This window comes from Sitophilus oryzae, unplaced genomic scaffold (genome assembly GCF_002938485.1).
Source record: "Sitophilus oryzae breed Bouriz unplaced genomic scaffold, Soryzae_2.0 scaffold_1590_pilon_pilon, whole genome shotgun sequence".
In the NCBI taxonomy this organism is placed as follows: domain Eukaryota; kingdom Metazoa; phylum Arthropoda; class Insecta; order Coleoptera; family Curculionidae; genus Sitophilus; species Sitophilus oryzae.
The window spans coordinates 2,116,004-2,138,533 of record NW_022146270.1 but is presented as its reverse complement, the minus strand read 5'-3'; the positions used below and the strand labels follow the sequence as shown (position 1 = coordinate 2,138,533).

Here is a 22,530-nt window from a genome sequence, read left to right as displayed (position 1 = left end):
ATTCATACCAAAAATTAAAAAAAGAAATGAAATGCTGATTGATTACATGACGTCGTTTTTTTATCGGTACGCTTCGTCCTACGTGGGCGAGTCACGCGACGTTTTATCAAAAAACGTTTTCTTATGAACAATTAATAATTTCATATGAAAGATATGAATTAGCTCGGTTACTTATATCGATGCTTATGAAAGTGTACTGCATTGCCGACGCAGGACTATTTCATCAGAAAACGTTTGAAAAAACCACGTGTCGATCGCCCGTATCACACGCTTTGTCACCCACGTAGGACGAAGCGTTAGGATGTTTTATATATTCGCTCTATATTTCTTAAATATTTGGAAGACGATTTTTTTTTTAGTTATATCATGTTTATAATATAAACATATGGATAATTTATTTATTTTAATCACTGAATCTTGGATAACAGTCGTGGGGATGTTAGTTGATTTAGGAAGGTTTGGTATTGCTTTAATGGAAAGTTTCCATAGATTTAGTAAGAACAGATATCACATTGTGCATTTTAACCCGATCAAACAACCAGAGGTTGACTACGTACTGTAAAAACCAACTGAGATAAAGAAGGCGACATTGCCACATCTCAAATTTGCGCCTATCTACTTAGTTTGATTTGCAGAAAAGGTGACTTTAAAACCTTCACCGGATATCAATAAATCTCAATTAAATTAATAGTTTATCTTTAAAAAGCATGCTTAATAATATGTTATTAACCAGAGGATCTATGCGTTACTATTAAAGGACATGTTTACTGTTTAATGTGCTGAAACGTCTAGAACTATTGGCAACGTCGCTGCTAGTCTTCCAGAATGAAATGAGCCGTCCGTCCCACCACCCCTCGCGACGGCCTTTGGTCTGTTATAGCGTACTACGTTTAGCTTACGGTGTGTTTGAAGTCGGAATCAAGGCCGAAGTGAACTTTTCAGTGGTTTTCAGTAGTTTTTGTTTTTGTTTAACGTACTTTTGAATCTGCGAATTTTCAATATGGTAGGACAGTGTCAAATGTGTGGAAAAATAAGCTCAAATTACCCGAATTTGTCTTTTCACAGGTAGGTATTGTTTCCGCCGTAATCGTACATAGGCGTCCCACAAGGGAGCCTCTCAAAATTAAAATAATTTCTAATTATATTTGTTGAATTTTGATCTATTAAAACAAGAACGTAGTAGCCGGTAATTGAATTATAATTCGTCTGAATTACTACCTAACTGTTGTAGATCATAACAAATTTGAATATAAAGGTTGCATTTGAAACTTTAAATTGCGTCATATTTTGGTCATTATATACGATATTCTAAAGGAATTTTGCTCAACAAATAAACAAAGGTGTTTACCCGACCTTTTTTACATTTTATTGCTTAATTATATCTTGTATCTGCCCCTTCGGTTTTGTTTAGACAAGTTTTACAACACCGTACAATACAAATACCTCTTCCTAGAGTTATTTGTACGGTGTGTTTACCTTTTTTTAGAATGGGACGAACTATAAATAATTCTTAGGCTACTAGTTTTTTACATACCTATATACAGAGTGACCCAGGCCTCCAAAAAAGCTTTTTACCTATTACGTTTTTGGTTTGTGATTTTTATTTCAATCTTTACATAAGATCGGGGCCATTGTAACGCACATTTTCAAAATATTTTTGTCAACATACAGGGTGATTCAAACTCCAATACATATGCTTAATACAGTTCATGAAGATTGGGATGTTTAACTAAAATTTGATTGTCTGATTAAGTTACCTAAGTAATGGATTTGTAAATAAACGTAATATTCATTATTATGCGACAGAAATCCCATACTGTAGCACACAGATTTTATACTTTTAATGATAAATGCCCTCTATTGAGAGACTAAAAGGATTAAAATAAATATTGATTTTAGGTATAGGGAGTTATTAATAATACAGGATTAAACAATTATTACACAGTACTTCACAGGAAGCTATCGATTGCGAACTAACTAAATCGTTACTAATTACTAATTTTGAAAAGTTCTTTTTAAGATCAAAAAAGGTAAAACTAAAACCTAAACTATCGTTTGAGATTAAACGGGAAATTCTAAATAATGTTGCCTATTCTAAACAAGAAAAATTTATTTATAAGTTTTATAACATCTCTAATTAAATTTGGACGAAAAGAATATATCTGTTTGCTGTAGGTAATTTTCTCAGAGATTAAATGGGAAGTTCTAAGTTATCTTCTTCTCTCAGGGAAAATACGTAAATAAAAATGACTTTTTAAGTCAAAAAAAAGTCAAAAGGACAAGTTATTCCAAAAAAGGACTGTCCTTTTCAAAAAAAAGGTGGCAACCCTAGGTATTTCTGGAATGGGAATTTAATGGCAAATCTACAACTTTAGTTTGAAAATATGTTCCGGCCACCTATGATTACAATAATGTCTAAAACGTGCTTTACCATTGCCTCCATATTCTAAAAAAATTGAAAGAAAAGTCACTAACCACAAACCTAATATAGAACTGTTTCGGAAGTCTGAGTCACCCTGTAGGTATTCAAAAGTCACTGAGTGTTTATATAGAAGTAACTGAAAGTTTAAATTGAATATCGACGTTGGAGCGATTTTCGAAAACTACCTACTAACGTTTCAACATAAGTATATGTGGGATATTAATTATATTATTATATTAGACCTTATAACAAAACTCATCTAACGAAAAAGTGTTAATGTAGTATATTAGTGTGGAGTAAAAATTTTACTAATTACTTTACTTTTACTTTACTAATTAAATTCGTTCCAAAAAACGATACGCCACTGGCCATTATAACAATCCAAATGCGCCTAGTTGCCGGGGTCGGAAATTTTAGACTTCTCTCTCTCTTCTATCCTTGTTTGACACATTGGAATGTTTGATACACTACCAACGAGTATTTATGAATGAGATGTTCGGTCTATCTTTATAATGTCTTTGAAAGTTTCGAACAGTTGGCTACATTGCTGTGATCAGACGTTTCAAGGTCAACCACTTAAAACACAACAAATTGATTATTTAATTATTATTTATATTTTTTGGGTTTTTTTTCGGGATATTTTTTAGGTTTTTAGGGATATTTTGGAGATTTTTGATGCGAGCGTTTTAGATTTTTAGGGAGATAAATTTTTGAGAGTTGGGAACACTGTTTGATTTTGACATTCTGAGATTTTGACTTTGACGTGAGGTTAAAAAAGTGAGTGTATTTGGATTTGGTGTTGATGTTATTTTCAACAAGAATTTAAAATTATTTTAATCAATAAGGTAAGTAATAAATTTAACATTTATAAAATTATGGCATTGTTTTTTATAATACAGCGAATTAATAGGATATATATGGATATATTTTATGTTTTACGAACGTATCACACAGATGTGTTGATGTGTGGGTATAGGTATAAATTCTTTTTCATGTTTCTGCAAATAATTGCAACATTCTGTACCTATTAATATTTGTATTTAATTTTTACTTGATATTTCATATTTATATGTCTACAGATTCTGTTAGAGGTATACTTTATCACATTGCACTTGGCCTACAAATATGGCCTACATATTTTTATATTCTAAAAATTTTGATATTTGTGGCAAATTAAAACTTATGTTATATGTTAAAAATGCTGCTCATGATTTTAATTGATGATTATTGTATTCTTGAAGGAATGATTTGTCTTAAGATGTATATCTAGATGCACCTGTAGCTATGATATCAGAACTTCTGTTGGTTTCTAAAAGGGCATGATTTATAAATATATTAATTTGAAAAGCTTTCTAACCAATAAATGGGATGAATGAAGAAGATCTTCTCAAAAGGTAGTGTTAATATAAATGTATAATACCTAGAAAATATATTAGTATGATTTTGTTCGTTCTAGATCTGCTGAAGAGCGAGAGAAGATCTTTAAGCGTTATGAACAAGGTAGAGAATGCACTGAAATTGACCCATGGGAAGATCCTGGGTATGAAGTTTATCATGCTACAGACAGGTAAATAATACAATTTTTTATAAAACTGTAATATGATTGTTAAATAATCTTAGATATGGATTTATTCATGACAAACGTTTACCATCCAAAGTGGATCCACAAGAAGCCAAAAAGAAACAAATAGAAGTTGAACGTCAAAAAAAATGGTTGAAAATGTTAAGAAACTGGGATTCTGCAGTTGTTAAAGTATATATTTTATACATATATTTTTGTTATTCTTTATTAAACCTTTTATTCTCTTAGGAAAAACTACATTCTCGTGTATACAAGGGCATTCCAAATTCTTTACGTAGTGAAGCGTGGTGTAAGCTGTTGCAAGTAGATAAAGTAAAAAAGAAAAATCAAGGAAAGTATCAGGAAATGATGAAACTTGCTAGAAAATACTCTACAGATGCTCGACAAATAGATTCAGATGTAAACAGACAATTTAGGGAACATTGGCATTATAGAGAGAGGTAAATATTTTTTATCTGTAGTAAAGAGTAACTCAACATTCAAATATTTTAGATACAGCATTAAACAGCAAATGTTGTTTAATGTATTGACAGCTTATGCCATGTACAATTCAGAGGTTGGCTATTGTCAGGGTATGTCAGGTCTTGCTGGAGCTTTACTTATGTATATGGATGAGGAGGATGCATTTTGGGCTGTGCATATTTTACTCACGGATCCTAAATATGCTATGCATGGTTTATATAAAGAAGGTAAATATTTATCTATATTTTTTTTATGAAGTATAGAAATCATTAGTTTTTGAATATGAAAGAGGTAAGGAAGGAAAGGATATTTCAATAGAATAAATTCTGTTGTAATAGACTTATTATTTCATAAGTGTAATTACTTATGTTAATTAATATATATTAATAAGAGTTGAAAAAAGTTTGATAGTTAGTGTTAACTAGGTTACCACAAAATTATATTTTCAACGTGGTTTTCCTCAAAAATATTCCAATTGTTGGAACTTAGACTCGCCACAGAGTGGAAGCATCAAAAATTGTAGAACGCGCGCCTTTGCGCGACCGACACAAACTACTTAGTTTCATTTTTCACTGTAAGGTCTCACTGTTAGGGATGCGCAAAAATAACCGATTTTTCGGATAACCGGTAATTTTATTCCAAAAACCGGTTATTAACCATTAACCGGTTATTTTTTCCCTCCCAGTTAAATCTAATAACCATTCTTTTAGTTCATAACCCAAAATCGGTTATTTTATTTTTACTGGCCTCAAACACAGCTTGTTTTTATATGTAAATGTGTCTAAATGTAATCTATTAACGTAATAGAAGCATGTAAGTGCTATTACGTTAATAGATCAGCTAATATAACAGCTCTTCATTCCATCATTCAAACTAACTTGTGTATTTAATGTCCTTAGTTTAGAAGATAATCTGATCCACGTAAGAGAGTAACATTAAATATCCAAAAATGTTGAATTTGCACTCTTTTTCATTATTCTTTCTAAAAAATCATACTAAGTGATAATTTTTTCAGAAGATATTTTATTAACCGGTTATAAAGATAACCGGTTAATTGTATCAGGTTAACTGGTGTAGGTTAAATCTTAGACCAGAAATTATCCGGTTAACTGATAACCACTGTAGCTGCAGGAATAACAGGTAAAATAATGCCATTGCGAAAAAACAATAATATATTATATCGTCGGTGAAATGTGATAAACTGCTAACTCCATTATTCCCAATTTTAGAGGGGAGAAAAAAAACGATACCGTAAAATGGGGGGAATAGAAACATAGTGGTGAATAGAAACAAAATTTCTGAAAAAAATCAAATCACGATTAAAAATATTCAAAGTAAAAAGAGTCGACATATCTAGTTTTTCTATCATTGGTAATACACAATAAAATGTAAAAACTATATTTTTATCTGTGGCAGCACTGTTTCTGTCAATCACCTGATCAATAAATGTGAGATCGATTTATCACCTATTTTGTATGGCGCGAAAACTTTATAAATAAAATATTTATTTTTAAAGTAATACAAAAGCTGGCACATGTAAGTTGTTATATTATATGTATTGTTAATTATTGTTAAACCTACTTAAATATGTAATAATTTACTGTTTCTAATCACCTTGTTGGAAATAGAATAGATAAAAACCTTAACATCAATGTGTGTTTCTATTCTCCCGAATAGCAGGTGAATAGAAACACAAATGTTATTTTTATTTAATATTTATATGCATATTTTTCAAAAATCAAATTATATGTATACGCAAAGAACAATCAAAGACCCATATTTTAAAATATTCGGGAAAATAATACCACATTTTTATCAATTGGTATATCGCTAATAGCCTACGAAACTGTTTCTATTCACCCCATTTTACGGTACAAAAAGATATGAGCACATGTAGCAAGTATATTCATGCGTTAATATGATACAGAGATAACAATAATTTTTGCTGGGGAACAATAAAACTCAATATTTTGTTAAAAAGTTTACGTAAAAATTATGTATTAAACGTATTATTTCCTTAAAATCAAAAATGGAGTTAGCAGGTTATCACCTTTCACGGACGAAATACCGTATGATCGAATAAAAACGGCGTCAGCGATTGCTATGAAATGACAATCGATGACATTTCCCATACAAATTTACATATAAAATGACAGCGATCTTCATTTCATAGCCACCGCTGACGCCGTTTTTATTCGATCATACTTCGTACATATCATTCGTATTAGAGTTTAAAATAGTGCGCGGTCAGGTGACAGCGCATAAAAATCGTGTTGAACCAAAAGGATAAACTTATGCAAATTGATATTCCCATTTGATTTGTTTGGCTTCACTTTCCTCTCATTGTGTAAATGAGTATAAAAAGTGCTCTTGTTCTGATTTACCTCAAATTAAAATATCATCTATAAAAGTAACAACATGAAATTCTTTGAAAAATTCCGGGACTAGAAGATGCAAACGATTCATTTGAAATAAACCTTTATGAGTGTTTAATGTAGTTAACTTTTTACATGTTTGATGTAACTCAATTTGTGCACAAGCCCTATGCAAATCTATTTTAGTAAAATATTTACCACCATTTAAAACTGTAAACAATTGTTCAATTTTAGGTATAGGATATTTATCTGCATGATTATTTTGATTTAGTGTTATTTTATAATCACCACAAATTCGAACCTCACCTGTTTTTTCCAGTACTGGAACAATAGGTGTTGCCGAATCACTAAAATCGACAGGTATCACCGCTTTCAACTAGGCTTATTAATTCCCTTTCAACTTTTTCTTTTAAAGCTAAAGGTAAACTTCAAGCTTTACAAAAAACAGGAATAGAGTTTTCTTTTAAATACAATGTGGCTTTACTGAAACTAAATTTTCCTAACTTATTTTCAAAAACTTCAGGATATTTATTTTGTAAAATTTTAGAAACCTGTGTGGAATCAAAATTTTCAATATGATTAATATTTAATAATTTATCGACCGAGATACCGTAAAATGGGGTGAATAGAAACAGTTTCGTAGGCTATTAGCGATATACCGGTTGAAAAAAATGTATTAATTTCCCGAATATTTTAAAACATGGGTCTTTGTTTGTTCTTTGCGTATACATATAATTTGATTTTTGAAAAATATGCATATAAATATTAAATAAAAATAACATTTGTGTTTCTATTCACCTGCTATTCGGGAGAATAGAAACACACATTGATGTTAAATAAAGTTTTCGCGCCATACAAAATAGGTGATAAATCGATCTCACATTTATGGATCAGCTGATTGACAGAAACAGTGCTGCCACAGATAAAAATATAGTTTTACATTTTATTGTGTATTACCAATGATAGAAAAATTAGATATGTCGACTCTTTTTACTTTGAATATTTTTAATCGTGATTTGATTTTTTTCAGAAATTTTGTTTCTATTCACCACTATGTTTCTATTCACCCCATTTTACGGTATTTAAATCTTTAATCCAATTTCTACTTAATAAAGGTTAGTCATACTAGGGTACTTAGACATACGTTACGTTGTCTAAGTTACTAGGGCGGCAAACGTCGTTCTTGGGCTATTTACGTGTGTGGAAGTAAATCGGTACGCGATCGTATTAAGTCGGAGAGAGAAAAATGCGAAGGTGTGTGTACCATGTGCTATTGCGGCGTTGTCACATTTATCGAAGATACAGGTGCCCCTTTCCTTTCTCGGTGGTGTAAAATCACTGTAGAAATACGCAAATTTCTACGAATTTCTTTTTCGAGTGCCTGAGTAGACGTCAGACTTTATCTGCTGGTGTGTCGATCGGAACAAAGCTGCCATATCTCTTTCCTTCTTACGTTTGGCAACATTTTTACTCTTATATATGATAAAAAACGGTGTCCAGTTAACTTGGGAATTACGATCAATGATATTCCGGTGTGAATGAGCAGTGCGTGTCAATAGATTTTACACTCTTGCCATAGAACGTCGTCTATGCCCACGGCCATACAGAAAGCGAGTAAAGCGATTTTGCGTGTAAAGCGTTTAAACAGTCTTTTTATAAAACTAAACGTTCTCTAACGAATCTTTTTATATTAAAGCTTCATTCAGAACCTCAAAATTAGTGGTTTCAATTATACTTGATACTTAAAAGTTTACCATCATTCACAATGTCTAAAAAATACAATTAAAATTAATAGAATATCCTAGCAATTTGCAGTAATCAGTTGTAGGTAGTACCTGCAACTATGGTACTATGGTACTACCTCTAGAGTACTTTTGGTACCTCTATGGTAAACTTTTTATTTCTAATAACAATTTCTTTTGACGGATAATAATCAAATGCCAAAATGTCATTACTCGGAAATGTTGAAGTATAATTATTGGAAAAAGTTAAAAAGTTGTTAACTTTTTCAACTAATTAAAAATTACTACCACTAATTTTGACGTTCTGAATGCTTACATTGAAATTAGAGGGACAAACTTGTACGATATTTGAAACCACAAAACTGTGTTCCAATAATTTCGAGGTGTAGCAAAATGGCTTACAATTTTTTTTAAATTATTAAGTTTTTATTATTGTTAATTTCAAACAAAGAAAAATTAATTTTGTGTTTAAAAAAATATAAATAATTTAGTTAGAGGTGAATTTTCTGATTGTTTAACAAGCAAAATTTGTAGCAACTCCAAACAGTTTTACATCAGTGGCAGGCCTCTTATACACGCCGATCCTACCAATGACATACCTCCAACTTTGCCTTGATATATGGGCTCGAACACACTGACGACCAGGTGGCACCGGCCAGGCCGCTGCTACCTCTAAAACCATTAAATCAAACGATACAGCGCACACTAACGTCCTGGCCGTCCGTTGGTCGTTGCGACCAGTAGACTGCACTAAAATATTATTATTTTCTGCCGCTTGTTGCCGGTTTTGTCCCAAATTAATAATTTTTCAGATGAAATCCCTCAAATTCAACGCACAATATTTTATTTTGGTTATTAAGGGTCGATTCTAGTAAAAATTCAAAACATCTTGATATGACATACTCTATGGTTGGTATGATACCTGTTATTATACCTTCGAGTTTCGATGTTAAAAAATAAAAAAATCATATTTAAGGTTTTTCTACAACCACTTGTTTTTTTTTATGGAATTAGTTTTTTTAGTTGTATTGTAGTCATGTACAAGGAGGACAACTGTATTTTAAATATTATATTTAATTTAACGTTTTTCTAACAGGGTAACATTAGACTATATTTCTACAAGGTACCTACATTATTTTTAAAAAAAAATTAAGAAGTAAAAGTAACTTAAACATTCATAAAAATAGAAGTATTTACTGTTGTAGATTCTCAGTAACAATAAAAAAGAGGAATTTGTATTGTAAACATTGAAATAACTGGAAGCTAAATTTTCTACCTGCTTATATTTAGAGCCAGTGTCTGACGACCTTTTTTTACGATGGCCCTAATATGTTTACTTCTAAAGTCGATAAGAGCCATCAGTAGAAGTCCATATCAGTAGAAAAAAGAAATCAATATCTCCCTTTTTGTCGTTCGCGCGTACACAATGCTTTTTGTTCGGCCTATTTGTTCTGCTTGTTCGTGCGCGCTCGGTTCGTTCGGGCTTAGTAAGGGCTTAGAAGGCTCAAATCTGGACACACCTTTAGGAACAATACAGTATTTGTCCTTTATTGATATAATGCTGAAAATCTCATGAGTTACATATCTCACTCTACACATATTAAATTACATAGACGTAGGAAAGGGAAATTAAAACAACTTTGGTTGCACGTCATCAATGACACCATGCGTCGTCTTATGGAGTTTGCTGGTGGTCGTATTATGATGTGCAACCAAAGTTATTTTAATTTCCCTATAGATTATTCTGTTATGAAACGACTGATGGAATAGCAGGCATCGCGGATTTGAAAAATATGGAAATAACGACGTTATCGTGTAGTCGGGGTTGGAGATAGTGATGGGCAAAACTGTTATTTTTAGATAACAGTTGAAACTGTTATAGTTATTTATAAAAAACAGTTTAAAATAACAGCTTAAAAATAACAGGTTTCTTTATTTTACTGATTAGAACATTTAATAAGCTCATGAATAAAAACTTCGCTTTTTAGTTAACTCGGATATTTTAACATTTCTGAAACTTAATTCTTTCTGAAACAATATTTTCTAATTGATAAAAAGCAAAAAATCGTTAGATCTGACAACTCTGTTGAAACTGGTCGTTCATCTGGCCGCAGCTATAAACGCAATACATCCGGCCAGCCGACGTGACGCGACGGCCAGGTCGTTGCGACCTGGTCGTCACTGAGTTCGAGCCCTATATTCTTAAAAAAATTTGTGAACGCTATTTTTTTATTTTTAGGATTTCCGAAACTAACAAGATTTTTAGCCCATCACGATAAAATTTTAACAAAACTGTTATCGAAAATTAAGAAACACTTTGATAAGCATGGCTTAGATACTATTTTATATTCACTAAAATGGTTTTTTGTGTGCTTCATTGAAAGGGTAAGATTTAGAATTTGAATTTTTATTATATGCAAATGCATTTCATTATGATTAGTGTACTTTATTATGGATATTAATATATACATTTGAAAATTCTAGGTTCCCTTTAGTTTATGTTTAAGAATTTGGGATATATATCTCTTGGATGGAGAAAGAGTTATTACAGCAATGGCCTACACAATACTCAAAATGCATAAAAGGCAATTATTAAAACTAAATGATATGGATGCCATAGTACATTATATACAGGTAATTGAGACATACTATATTTTATATGTACAGTTCATACCAAATAAACTTTTAGTCACGTGATTAAGCTTGACCGGCAGAGTGATGCCCTCTTTTATATATTTTCTCTTAATCAAAATATTTTAGGAAACAAAAATAAATTAATTATATTATAAATATATAAACAGTTATTATTTAAATCAACAAAACTCGTCTTCTTAACAGCACATAAGGGACATAAAGGATAATTACTACCGCTTTCCCGTTCAAGATATTCTAATAAAGTTGTGATGACTTTTTTACGACTATTAAGCTATCTTGTACACTTCACAGTAAAAAGAACAATGTTCGACTGCAAAGTCTGCTAGTAAACATTTTTACTTAAGTATCAGAACGCTATTTATTTAAACCAAAAACTCGTAATACAAAACTAATGTGTCAAAACGAATGACGATCTCAGGAAATAAATAAGTAAATGCGGCAACTGGACATTTTTTACAGCAGAGCTACCACCTGAATCCCTAGCGCGAAATTCCAGTTAGTTAGCACGGCCCCCGAATATGTCAATAGGTGGCAACAATGATTTTGAAAATCGCGCCCTCGATTACGTAACTAAGAGTTTAATTGATATCAAATATATATACTTTATTACCATCGTTTGTTAGGTAAAACTTCATAAGGACTTTTTGTATGATGATGATACTGTGATAAGGCACTTGGAGCAGTCAATGGAAGAATTGAAAAAGCATAAATTGGATCATCCAGGGCCCCCAAATAGTGATGAATTACCTTCACGCCCTTTCGGTATTTTTAAAGAGCCAACATTCGAAGAGATAGTTGGAATTAGAAAAGAAAAATTTAGTGAAAAAGAAAAGGTAAGCTAGTAATGGGAACTTTCGCATAAAACTATGGAAACATACAATAGTTGCAATTTATTCCAATTATTCAATAGCTTGTGATAAAACATTCGCGGAAAACTATGGAATAAAAATTATTGAATTCGTAATTCTGCAGTCAAAACTATTCGTTTATTAAATTTATTTATTCATCAGAATAAAATAGACTGGGTTGAAATATGCGCTGTTGTTTAGGGCCATTTCGCACCAACACAGCCCAGTCTAGTCCAGTCAAATCACTACAGTCCACTGCTTTCACACCAAACGCGTCCGACGTTTGTTGATGACATTTTTTTAACTGCAGCAAAAATAAGCAGTAACAACAGAACGCTTTGAAAATGGACGAGATTTTTAGAGTAATAATTTTACGTCGATTAGAAAAAAGAAGAAGGCGAAGGAGAAATTTATTTATTTTTTTTTATTCTCGGTTTCTATGTTTTGAATGCTTGGGGTTATATTTCGCCTCTTCACACACACACATTTCTTACCAAAACAATTAACTTTCCACATCCATTTGTGTACAAATATCGCAAATGACTGGCATAAAAATTCGACCGAACGAATCACTATCAGTCTTGACTTGTCTGGACGCGACTGGACTGTACACGACGTGTTTTGTTTGAAACCAACTTTCGTTCCGGCATTTGTTTTTCTCATGACTGTCCTAGATTGGATTCAGCAACGTCCGACGTGACTGATCGTGGCTGGGTTGGACTATGTTGGTGCGAAATGGCCCTTAGTTGTCGCCCAGCCTTCGATGTAACTTGGCAAAATAATTCGGCCTTCTTAGAAAACTGAGGGCGGCAATAGTTTGAAGAAAGCCGCTCCTCGTTTTTTGCGGTGTCTTTTTTTATTGAGGTGTCAGTACTTATGAGGTGAAAATTACATTTTAGAAGGGCGCTGTTGTATATTATCGATAGGTTTGTTTATATATTTTTGAATTTAGTATTTAATATTGAGACGAAGTCGAGAGCTGCAATCGTACTGAGTGCAACAAATATGCTTTTTGCACGTGTTGCATACAACATTTTTCTAGGATCGAATTGACATTCTTATTTAAATGTTTATTAAAATCATTTTTACAGTAATTCACAGTATAATAGTACCACTAATAATAACACTATAAACAAAAATATTATTTTTATTTTTTTTAATAACTTTTTTTAGTTGATTTTAATTTTAATATCGCAGTTTGTTGTATGGACAAACTTTTCCAGTAGTTTTTTGAATTTTATTCTCATTTCTGCTCGTGGAGAGACCTCGGGTTCTTTTCTTAACTTAAAACTCTTTTCTGAAATTTTGCTGCGAGGTGTCCAGTACTGGTACTTGGGTTACCTTCCAGGATTTGACAAGCTTTTTACAAAAATTTACAATTCTTTTCTCGTTAGTTAAACTGGTCATTAATAATGGCAAGGTGTATTTTTTGTCCCAGTGTAAAAAATTTCATTTTTAATAGCTACTTTTTGCACGATCGTAGAAAAAATATATTTCTGTCGTCGGACAGACTATATTTCGAAAATATCTTTGAGTAAAAAGATTAAGGAAGGACTATAATGCTATCCATGTATTCATGCATGGTCGACGGAAAGAGGACTCTAGGGTGGGGATCCTTGACAGTTCTGTTTGACGATTCATTTGCCACATTTGAATTTGATTTGAAATTTTGTGGATTTGTCGTCAGTCTTTACTGAGCTTATTTTATGTTATTTATTATTTATTCTACAATTGATAGTTGTTTAAAGGTAGTATATCTAGAAGGAAATTGTGGCAGAATTTAAATTAACAATGACACTATTGCGATTTATCGAAAAATACTGTAAAATAGTTGGTTGTGTAGCGTGCGGTAGATCTCAGTCAAAAATCGAGGGAAATAATGGAATAACTTTTCGCTAGTAAGTGACTATATAATATACATACGTGTAGTAAACTGATCATTTATGAAATTCACTTAAAATTAACTAATTATATATGTTTTTCATGTATTTTTGCTTTTATTTACTACTTGTCAAAGATTAGATGTCAAAGAATTTACATACGTCAATTTGACTTACCTGCTTCAGTAGCGTATCGAATGTTTGTGTTAATTTATTATTAGTTATTGTTAACTTATCTATTTTTATTAGAATTATATATTTTTCTAAAAATTTTAATAACTACCAACATTTATTCACAACGTAAAATAAAACAACAGATTATTGAGTCGTAGGGTAGACTCAATAGGAAAGCAGGAAGAGGGACTATTTCTTACTTTCAAGCTTCAAGAAACTTCAAGCATTTATTATTAAATTTATCAAAATAACTTATGTACAAATAAAAAAAAGTATAATATTGCACGGGAATCAATAAACCAAAATATTTTATTAATAATAATTTACACTTACTGGATTTTATACCTTAAAAGTTACTTAATTAACTCTAATATTATTTTTTAAGTACCTTTGACTTATGTCTCTACAGTACTAAAATCTATTATTATTTATCTGTTGTATGATGTCTTTATTTTATAGTTGCTCTTGGTTTTAGTACCATATACGAGATGATATGTCGCTAACACAACTCTCTGGGCACCGTATATTAGGTATAAACTGTGCTCTGGGTCTACACTTAATTTTCCTTTAATTTTTTCTCCATTTAACTTTAAAAAACATAACACACGTAATAACACACACCAAAATGCAAAAGCAATACGCAAATATTATAATTTGGCAAGAATTTGACAAGTCTCAAAAATCTTAAGTCGAGTTCATACGCATTACGCATAAAAAAACAAGACATGACGCATGATGGATTTATATATAACCTCAATCATAGTTAAAAAATATTAGAAACTTTTTTTAGTGAAATAAATGCATTGGTACGGACATCACTTCCCTTTTTTTGTGTGATCGTCTATCGAAATTTTTCCTGAGTCGTAAAATAGAGTATACACGCTTTTATACGTCCCAAGTATTATTCATTATTAAGCATTTATCTGACTTCGAACTAAATCTGACCTGAAGCGACGTCAGACTTTGTGCAAATTTAGGTCGGGTGCTGGTGATACGACCGGTGACGTCGCTTTCCTATTATTAGGCGCTTTCCTATTATATTAAGCGACGTCGTTGGATCCAAGTCGGTAAATCCAACGATCTGTCGACGTACAAAATAACAACGTACCATTTTTATTAATTTCCCAACGTCGTTCCCACGTTGGCTTGCACGACGTACATATACTTGAACTAGCCCGACGTCTACCCGTTGTCCGAATAGGATACGTCTCTCTGATAATCCCTAAAGTAACGTCCAATTATATTTTGTTGTATTTTATGTTCATATTTATAACCTAATTTACGTATCTCTATTTACGTCCGTAAATACAACCCATTAAGTAGCATTTGCGACCTAATGAACATCATGAGCATAACCTAATAAAAAGTTTTTGTAAACAAACTTATGCCTAAAAAAACACTAAAAAGGCATTTAGACATTCATCTATATTTTACAGAAAGAGGTCGAGGCTTTTGCAAAATAATAATAGTAGTAGTGATGTCTTGCCTCCACCCATAAATGATTTTTATCCGGAAGAGATGCTGCATTACACTGGTGCATCTTAATTTCATTTTTTAGCTTAGGAAACCAGTAGACCCCATCCTCCTCCCACATGTGAGGTTAGGCTTAAAAAAGTGGCTGCCCATTTTTTTAAGGAGAAAACAAAAACTAAAAGATAGTTGCACAAATCCACAAATCACTGATACGCAAAGTGAGGTTACGTGGCGTACGTTGGAATTATATACGTCATAATACGATTGCCGGTCGTCCGGTTTGATGACTTCGGTCGTGTGAGACGACTAATGTTGGAGACCCGGTCGGAATTGGTATATTGGTAGTTCATATTATGTCGGACACAGAAATCCGCCATTCTTAACACGTATCCGATTGTCAGCCATTTTAAAATCGTTTTTTGTTTTTAAAATTTATATTCACATTTCGATTTCTAGTAGAATAATATTGATAAGGTTGAGTTTGGGGGGAACCACAGTACAGTTTTATGATTAAACCAGCTAGAATATTAAAAAAATATTTTGCGAGTAACTTTTTTATAGATATTTTTATTTCATAAATCTACCTAATTTTGAAGGCGCTCGTTGGTTTCCGGAGTATTTTAATCAGATATATCAAAAAAGTGACTTCCGTTGACAAAACTGATGTCTGGATTAATGATTCAGAATTATTATAATATGAAATTAGATAGGCACTTATAGTTATATTCGAGAAGTGATTATGAATCCATTTGTAATTAGGTAGTTTGGTTAGATTTTTATGTATTCTTGGTAGCGAATATGAAACCAAACGTAACGTAAGTGCTTAGCGACGAATTATAAGTGACTAAAATCCAACGTAATATAACGTTGGTAATTGGTAGAATTACATTCCCTATTAGGTCAAATACCGCCGTCGAGGCGACCCGAATCTGTATTCCCCATTTAGGTGCAAATAAGGGTCGTCAGGCGGTCGAACCGACGTTGGTATCCGACGTCGGGTTTATTGAACGCGACGTATACCCGACGTTAGATAACGTCCAAATGCTACTTGGGGTAGTCTTTTAGGACGTTGCTTACGATTGCGTTTTGGTTACATGATTAATTGTAAATATTTTCTTTTAAGCGAACGCAGGAGATAGTTACAATAACCAGTGACACAGCTAGAGAACAAGCCGAAAAGGAGGATAAAGAGAGCCATCTCTCAGTTGCCGATTCCGTGGGATTCACAGGTACGGACACTGAAAATAATTCAACTATCGGTAGTTGCACCACTTTGGCTAGTAAAAGCAGTTTGACGGATAGCATTGCTAGTAGTATTGAGGAATGTACTAGGTTATAAAATGTCCATTATGCTTTTTAAATCAGCATAAAAATGTTTTGCAGAGAACTACTTTTTCCGCGCTTTTAGATTTCGATACAACTCATTTTCATATTTTTCTCTTTTTACACTTCTAATAAACAACATAATAATTAGTAAGTAATTTGCTAGTTATTAAAGAAATGTCGATATCTCTAGTCATGCTTGATGAATATTTTAAAGAGGAATACTTATTTAATAATTTTTTGATATTAGTTTTTATTTATATTTAAAATTAAATCAGAAGAAGTTTATGGCTAGGTAATAAATATTTAAAAGTGCATGCATTGCCATGTTAATGTCACTCTAAAAATTATAGTTTTATACATATGCAAAAAAATATTCCATTTAAGCGTTACAGCTTCTTAATTGATAGACTGTTCATAATGCTACACTAATTTTCAGCTTTATTCAAAAGCTATATTACAAAAAACGATTGGGCTAGAAGCCACTAGCTACCAGACATACTTGAAATTTAGATCGAGATTGGGAATTATAGAAGTACTGTACTGTTTTATGGGCGCACTTGTTTTATGAGAATAAAAAAAATATTTCTTGAGAATCTTCAGAATAAATCTAAAAAAATGCTGCTATTCCCTTGTATATGTATGAAACTCGAAATATAAACGAAAAATAATATTCTGAACCACTTTTTCTTTTGACTTTTGTGTTTTGTCTCCTAACCCTCTTTTTTTACTCATGGAAAGAGGATTTTTCGTAATTTGCCACAACGTCAGTTGTCGCAGGGCAAAAAATTGTGCTCTCACTCAATTCTACTTTTTATATATAGTATTATCAAAATTCTATTTTTCTATATCTTATCATTTAGCTTATTAAGCCGCGTACAGACTTGCGAGCGAATGTGTTGAGCACGCATGTTTATGTGTGCGCTCTCAAGTCATGTGTGCTCACGTCATGGGAAGGAAAGCACTGTCAAACGCATGCGTGCGATATTAGGTCATTCCTATATTTTATCCTTCTAAGTTCTTATCCTAAGTTCTATCTTTATCTGTCTAAGAACTACTTGTACATGGGTGATAATCAAGTCGAGGGGTATTAATATAATAATAGAAATAATGTCCAAAGATATGACTGTAGCAGCTTGGACCTTATAATAATTTATAAAACAATGAAACAAAAACAATGAAAAAAAAAGAAGCGAAGATGGTAGCTGAGACATATATGCAGAACCATAGAGGCATACTGCGCAGAGACTCGGATTTTCTAAACCATATGCATCTAACATTTTAGCATATTTTTTGCTATTTGATCCCAAACATCTTTTTTAGTTTCTGAAAAATGAAATGATTTATGTTTCGGATCATACAATATTGAAAAATATTGGTCAGCTTAGTAATGCCCAAACAATCTTCATTTGACCACTCCACATTAAATTCTTATATCCGATTTTTTAAATAATATATACGTGTGTTTCTTTGATTTCGTGTGTTTCTTTGATTTCTAGAAAAAAAACGACTCTATATACCGCGGTTCACATCGTGCGGGCCTGGCGTATCGTAATCACGTATGCGTTGAGAAAGAGTGAATGAAATATCCACACTATAAAAAGCATGCTTATTTATCGACTCAGCACATGCGTCCTCAGGTGTATACGCGGCTTTACACTTTATATCGCGAAAAGACTGATTATTTGAATGTTCTCAAATATCTTTGAACTACCAACAAGTTCTTGTCTAAGCATTGATTTAAGATAGATATCTTAAGCAACCTAAATATTACAAATAAGCATTATATCATCATTGCCAAAATACTATAGCTGTGTTATCCATTTTTCCTTATATTGAATATCAATTTTTTACCTTATTAAAATATTTATTTGTTTATTGTAGATCATTTGATCATATTTATAAATGTATTTTAGATTAGTGCCGCCGAAAGTAATTATGCCTGCGCATTGCTATTTTTGCATTTAAGTTTTTCTTATGCTTAAAAAAGTATCATCGATATATAAGTTGATGCATTATTTACCATAAAAAAAGAAAGTTTTTTTAATTCCTTTGTCTTTTCGAATATTATTATTAAGTTGCTCAAAATCTTCTATACGTTCCTAATCAGTATTTTTTGTTAGTTCTATTAGGTATCATTTTTATTTTTGTATAATTTAATTTTTAATACTGTAAGATAGTACTTATTTGAAATAACAACAAAACTGTCCAGTTTACTGCTGTAGGCTGTATAGTTTATAATTTGTAAATAAATGTCCTAAAAATAATGGTATGTTTCTAATACAATTAGGTTTAATGAAAATGTAATATATTTTTTTATTTTTTATTTGGTATGTATTTTTCTTGCAATATATTTATATGAAACAAATACGTCATAATTGGTTTTGGTGTTTTCTAACATGTCTTTCCAACTACCATTAATAATCTGGGAATCATAAATTGTAAATATACATATACATATGAATTTCAACTAATATTTTATGCATGTTCTCGTATCTTCTATATTGGCAGAATTTTAATCATTTCCAGTTAATGATAACAATCAATTTAATAATTTCTAATTAATGATAATATAACAATCTAAATTCAATTAGGGTTCCATACCTCTAAAGGAAAAAACGGAACCCTTATAGGATCATTTTGTCGTGTGCCCGTCCGTCTGTCTGTCAAGACCCTTTATCTCGGGAACGCGTGGAGTATATTTTTTCACCCAGTAGTTTTATATATATATATAAGTACGGACAAAAAAAGTTATTACTTTTCAAAACAGTTAAAACACATGTAGGTGACGCCCCTTACAAATAGGAGTCATATTGGCATCAAAATCAAATTTCTCATGCCAAAAAACTCCCAGACACCAATTTTCATCCAAATATTGACGTTACTTCAGAAATTATTTGGAAAAAATCGAAATGAAAATGAAAATTCTACACCCTGTATCTCCAAAACTAAGCATTTTAGGACATACATTTATACGAACTTTTTTACTTATTTTTATTCGTAGAATATGATGCCGAAGTTTCTGGAATACAGTTCGGACCACCCTGTATATCGAGAAATTATGGTTACGCTCGTTGAATTTGACACTTTTTGTCAGTTTAATAATATATTTTCGTACTTTTATGCTTAGGCCAGGCGTAAAAGTGCTGCAGTGGGATTCTGTAAGCTCCATAGCAAAAAAAAATCTTGTCTAGCCTAAGCTATTTGTATACGATTGGTAAGTCACTACAAAGAAAATATGTTTACAGAATCGCACTGCTGTACTCGTCGTTGGGAAATCCTGCTTTCCCATTTGAAAACCAGTGCTAAAGTTAAAACGGGATGATGTTATAAGGTGGTCTGCACGCCATGACGCTTTGTTGAGTTAAACTAAAAGCTGGAACGAATATTTATTATATATACAGGGTGTTTCAAAACAAATGCGAAAAACTTTAGGGGGTGATTCCTTGTTCAAAATAAAGGATAGTTTGCTTTATAAACGTTGGGTCAAAAGTCAACCATTAGGGAGATATCGCGGTACAAAGATGGCGGAAAAATAATGTTTTTATTTTTATTTTGAAAACGAAAAGAGATAGACTAATGAAATTTTATGGAAGCATTACTGTTATGAAAACACACTTTCAGGTAATTTTTTACTTTTTTAAAATGAGTGGAAGGGGTTGAAATAAACTACCCCTATCATTCTTGTTAACGAAATTTAAAGAAAAATCTTATCAAACACATGCAAAAAAAATAATTTGGATAGTTTAGTTTGTTTAGAAACTTTTTTACCTCTTGTGTTTTTTTGATAAAACTCACCGATTGGAAATTAAAAAATAAAATGTAAAGCATTACATGTCAGGACATCTAGATAATAACGTATTGCAGTAGAGTAATGTCAAATAAAATAATATTAGGAACATCCTAAAAAGTAACAGCGGCCGACTAGATTTTTTCCTAAAAAAATTACAGCAGCCCACTAGATTCTTTATCAGAAAATTTTTTTTGTCCTGACATGTAATGCTTTACATTTTATTTTTTAATTTCAAATCGGTGAGTTTTATCAAAAAAATACCAGAGATAAAAAAGTTTCTAAACAAACTAAACTATCCAAATTAATTTTTTTGCATGTGATTGATAAGATGTTTCTTTAAATTTTGTTAACAAGAATGATAGGGGTAGTTTATTTCAACCCCTTCCGCTCATTTTAAAAGTAAAAAATTACCAGAAAGTGTGTTTTCATAACAGTAATGCTTCCATAAAATTTTATTAGTCTATCTCTTTTCGTTTTCAAGATAAAAAATAAAAACATTATTTTTCCGCCATCTTTGTACCGCAATATCTCCCTAATGGTTGACTTTTAACCCAACGTTTATGAAGCAAACTACCCTTTATTTTGAACAAGGAATCACCCCCTGAAGTTTTTCGCATTTGTTTTGAAACACCCTGTATAAATTGTTTTTAAACGGTGAATTTAAATGCCCTCTTTTAGAGTCTATTTGTTTACATCATAAATTTGTATTTTCTTCCTAGATTTAATTATGTCGGGTCATATGTTTTTTTTTGGGTTGGTACAAAGTTATAAAAAATTCTGTCAGTAGCGCTTTTTTACTTTAATCTATGATTCTCAGATTTCTTAAACATTCATTCAATGAAAATCTGACTTAGTATCATCTCTTTTAAAAGGTTATTTATATTTAAGCATTACTGGTGCAGGTTCAGGGTCAGTGCATACTTTTGCAAACCAAAACTTTAAAGGCTACGATAAATTGAATATTCTTTCTTTTTAATAATATTTTTTTATTGTATATCCGTTTTAGAAATGTTTTGAACCTATCCGTTTTTTTCTCTCTTAAAATATACAGTTATGCCAGAAGTAAGCATTTGAGAAAATTTACCGGAATTTTATTTTAGGTAGGTTTTAGCATGACATTTTCTGCATGATCTTTGATAATTTAATTTAGAATCAGTGTTATAGAAAAATTAGAATAAATTTTTAGTTCAAAATTAGTTTTTTTATACAGAATTATGTTTGTAGAATATTTTATTTATGGCAGTTTTGGTTAACAAAATATTATTTTAACCTTTATTTTGTATCGGTCTAAATGCTGTGTGTACTAACTAATTGACAGTGCTTATGTGTATAGTGATGTTTCTAACCTTAGCCTGAAAGCTGGTAAGACATTTGTTATTTTCTTAAGCTTTACTAATATTTGACTATTTTTAATATGTATTGCTCAAAGCTAAGGTTTATCTAATATTTACTTCGAAAATCTATTTTATACTCTAATTGTTTTATCTGTCTTTTGAAGAAGACTATGAAGAATTTTCTCTTAATATCTTGGATTGCCTTCATAAGAGTTATAGGCTTTTGAAAGATGACTTATTTGAAGAAAATTTAACAGGTATTGTAACTAGCTTTGAATCAACAATTATTTAACAGGCTAGCAAATACATACATCAATTATTGTAGTGTTAGGTTAGGTCGTCAATTAATTCTGTTGTTTCGTCAATTAATTAATTCAATTGTTACTTATACAACTTATTTGGGCAATGGGATTGAAATGTTATGGTGCGTCCAGACCTGAGGAGTCGAGTGCGAGACAAGAGCAAGA

The 22,530-nt window shown here is 31.5% G+C and overlaps 1 protein-coding gene across 2 annotated transcripts in view; it reads left to right on the top strand.

The window, feature by feature from the left end:
- Window positions 1-3,179: 3,179 nt before the first annotated feature.
- The window catches only part of LOC115879912 (USP6 N-terminal-like protein), a 34,269-nt gene continuing 14,918 nt past the window's right edge, over window positions 3,180-22,530 (top strand). For both annotated transcript variants that reach the window (XM_030896962.1, XM_030896961.1), the window contains exons 1-10: window positions 3,180-3,267; window positions 3,664-3,816; window positions 3,879-3,989; window positions 4,043-4,175; window positions 4,233-4,444; window positions 4,497-4,693; window positions 10,823-10,968; window positions 11,068-11,217; window positions 11,862-12,071; window positions 16,737-16,842. In XM_030896962.1, the coding sequence (XP_030752822.1) occupies window positions 3,791-3,816; window positions 3,879-3,989; window positions 4,043-4,175; window positions 4,233-4,444; window positions 4,497-4,693; window positions 10,823-10,968; window positions 11,068-11,217; window positions 11,862-12,071; window positions 16,737-16,842 (1,291 nt within the window). In that variant the 5' untranslated portion in view covers window positions 3,180-3,267; window positions 3,664-3,790. The remainder of the gene's footprint in view (window positions 3,268-3,663; window positions 3,817-3,878; window positions 3,990-4,042; window positions 4,176-4,232; window positions 4,445-4,496; window positions 4,694-10,822; window positions 10,969-11,067; window positions 11,218-11,861; window positions 12,072-16,736; window positions 16,843-22,530) is intronic.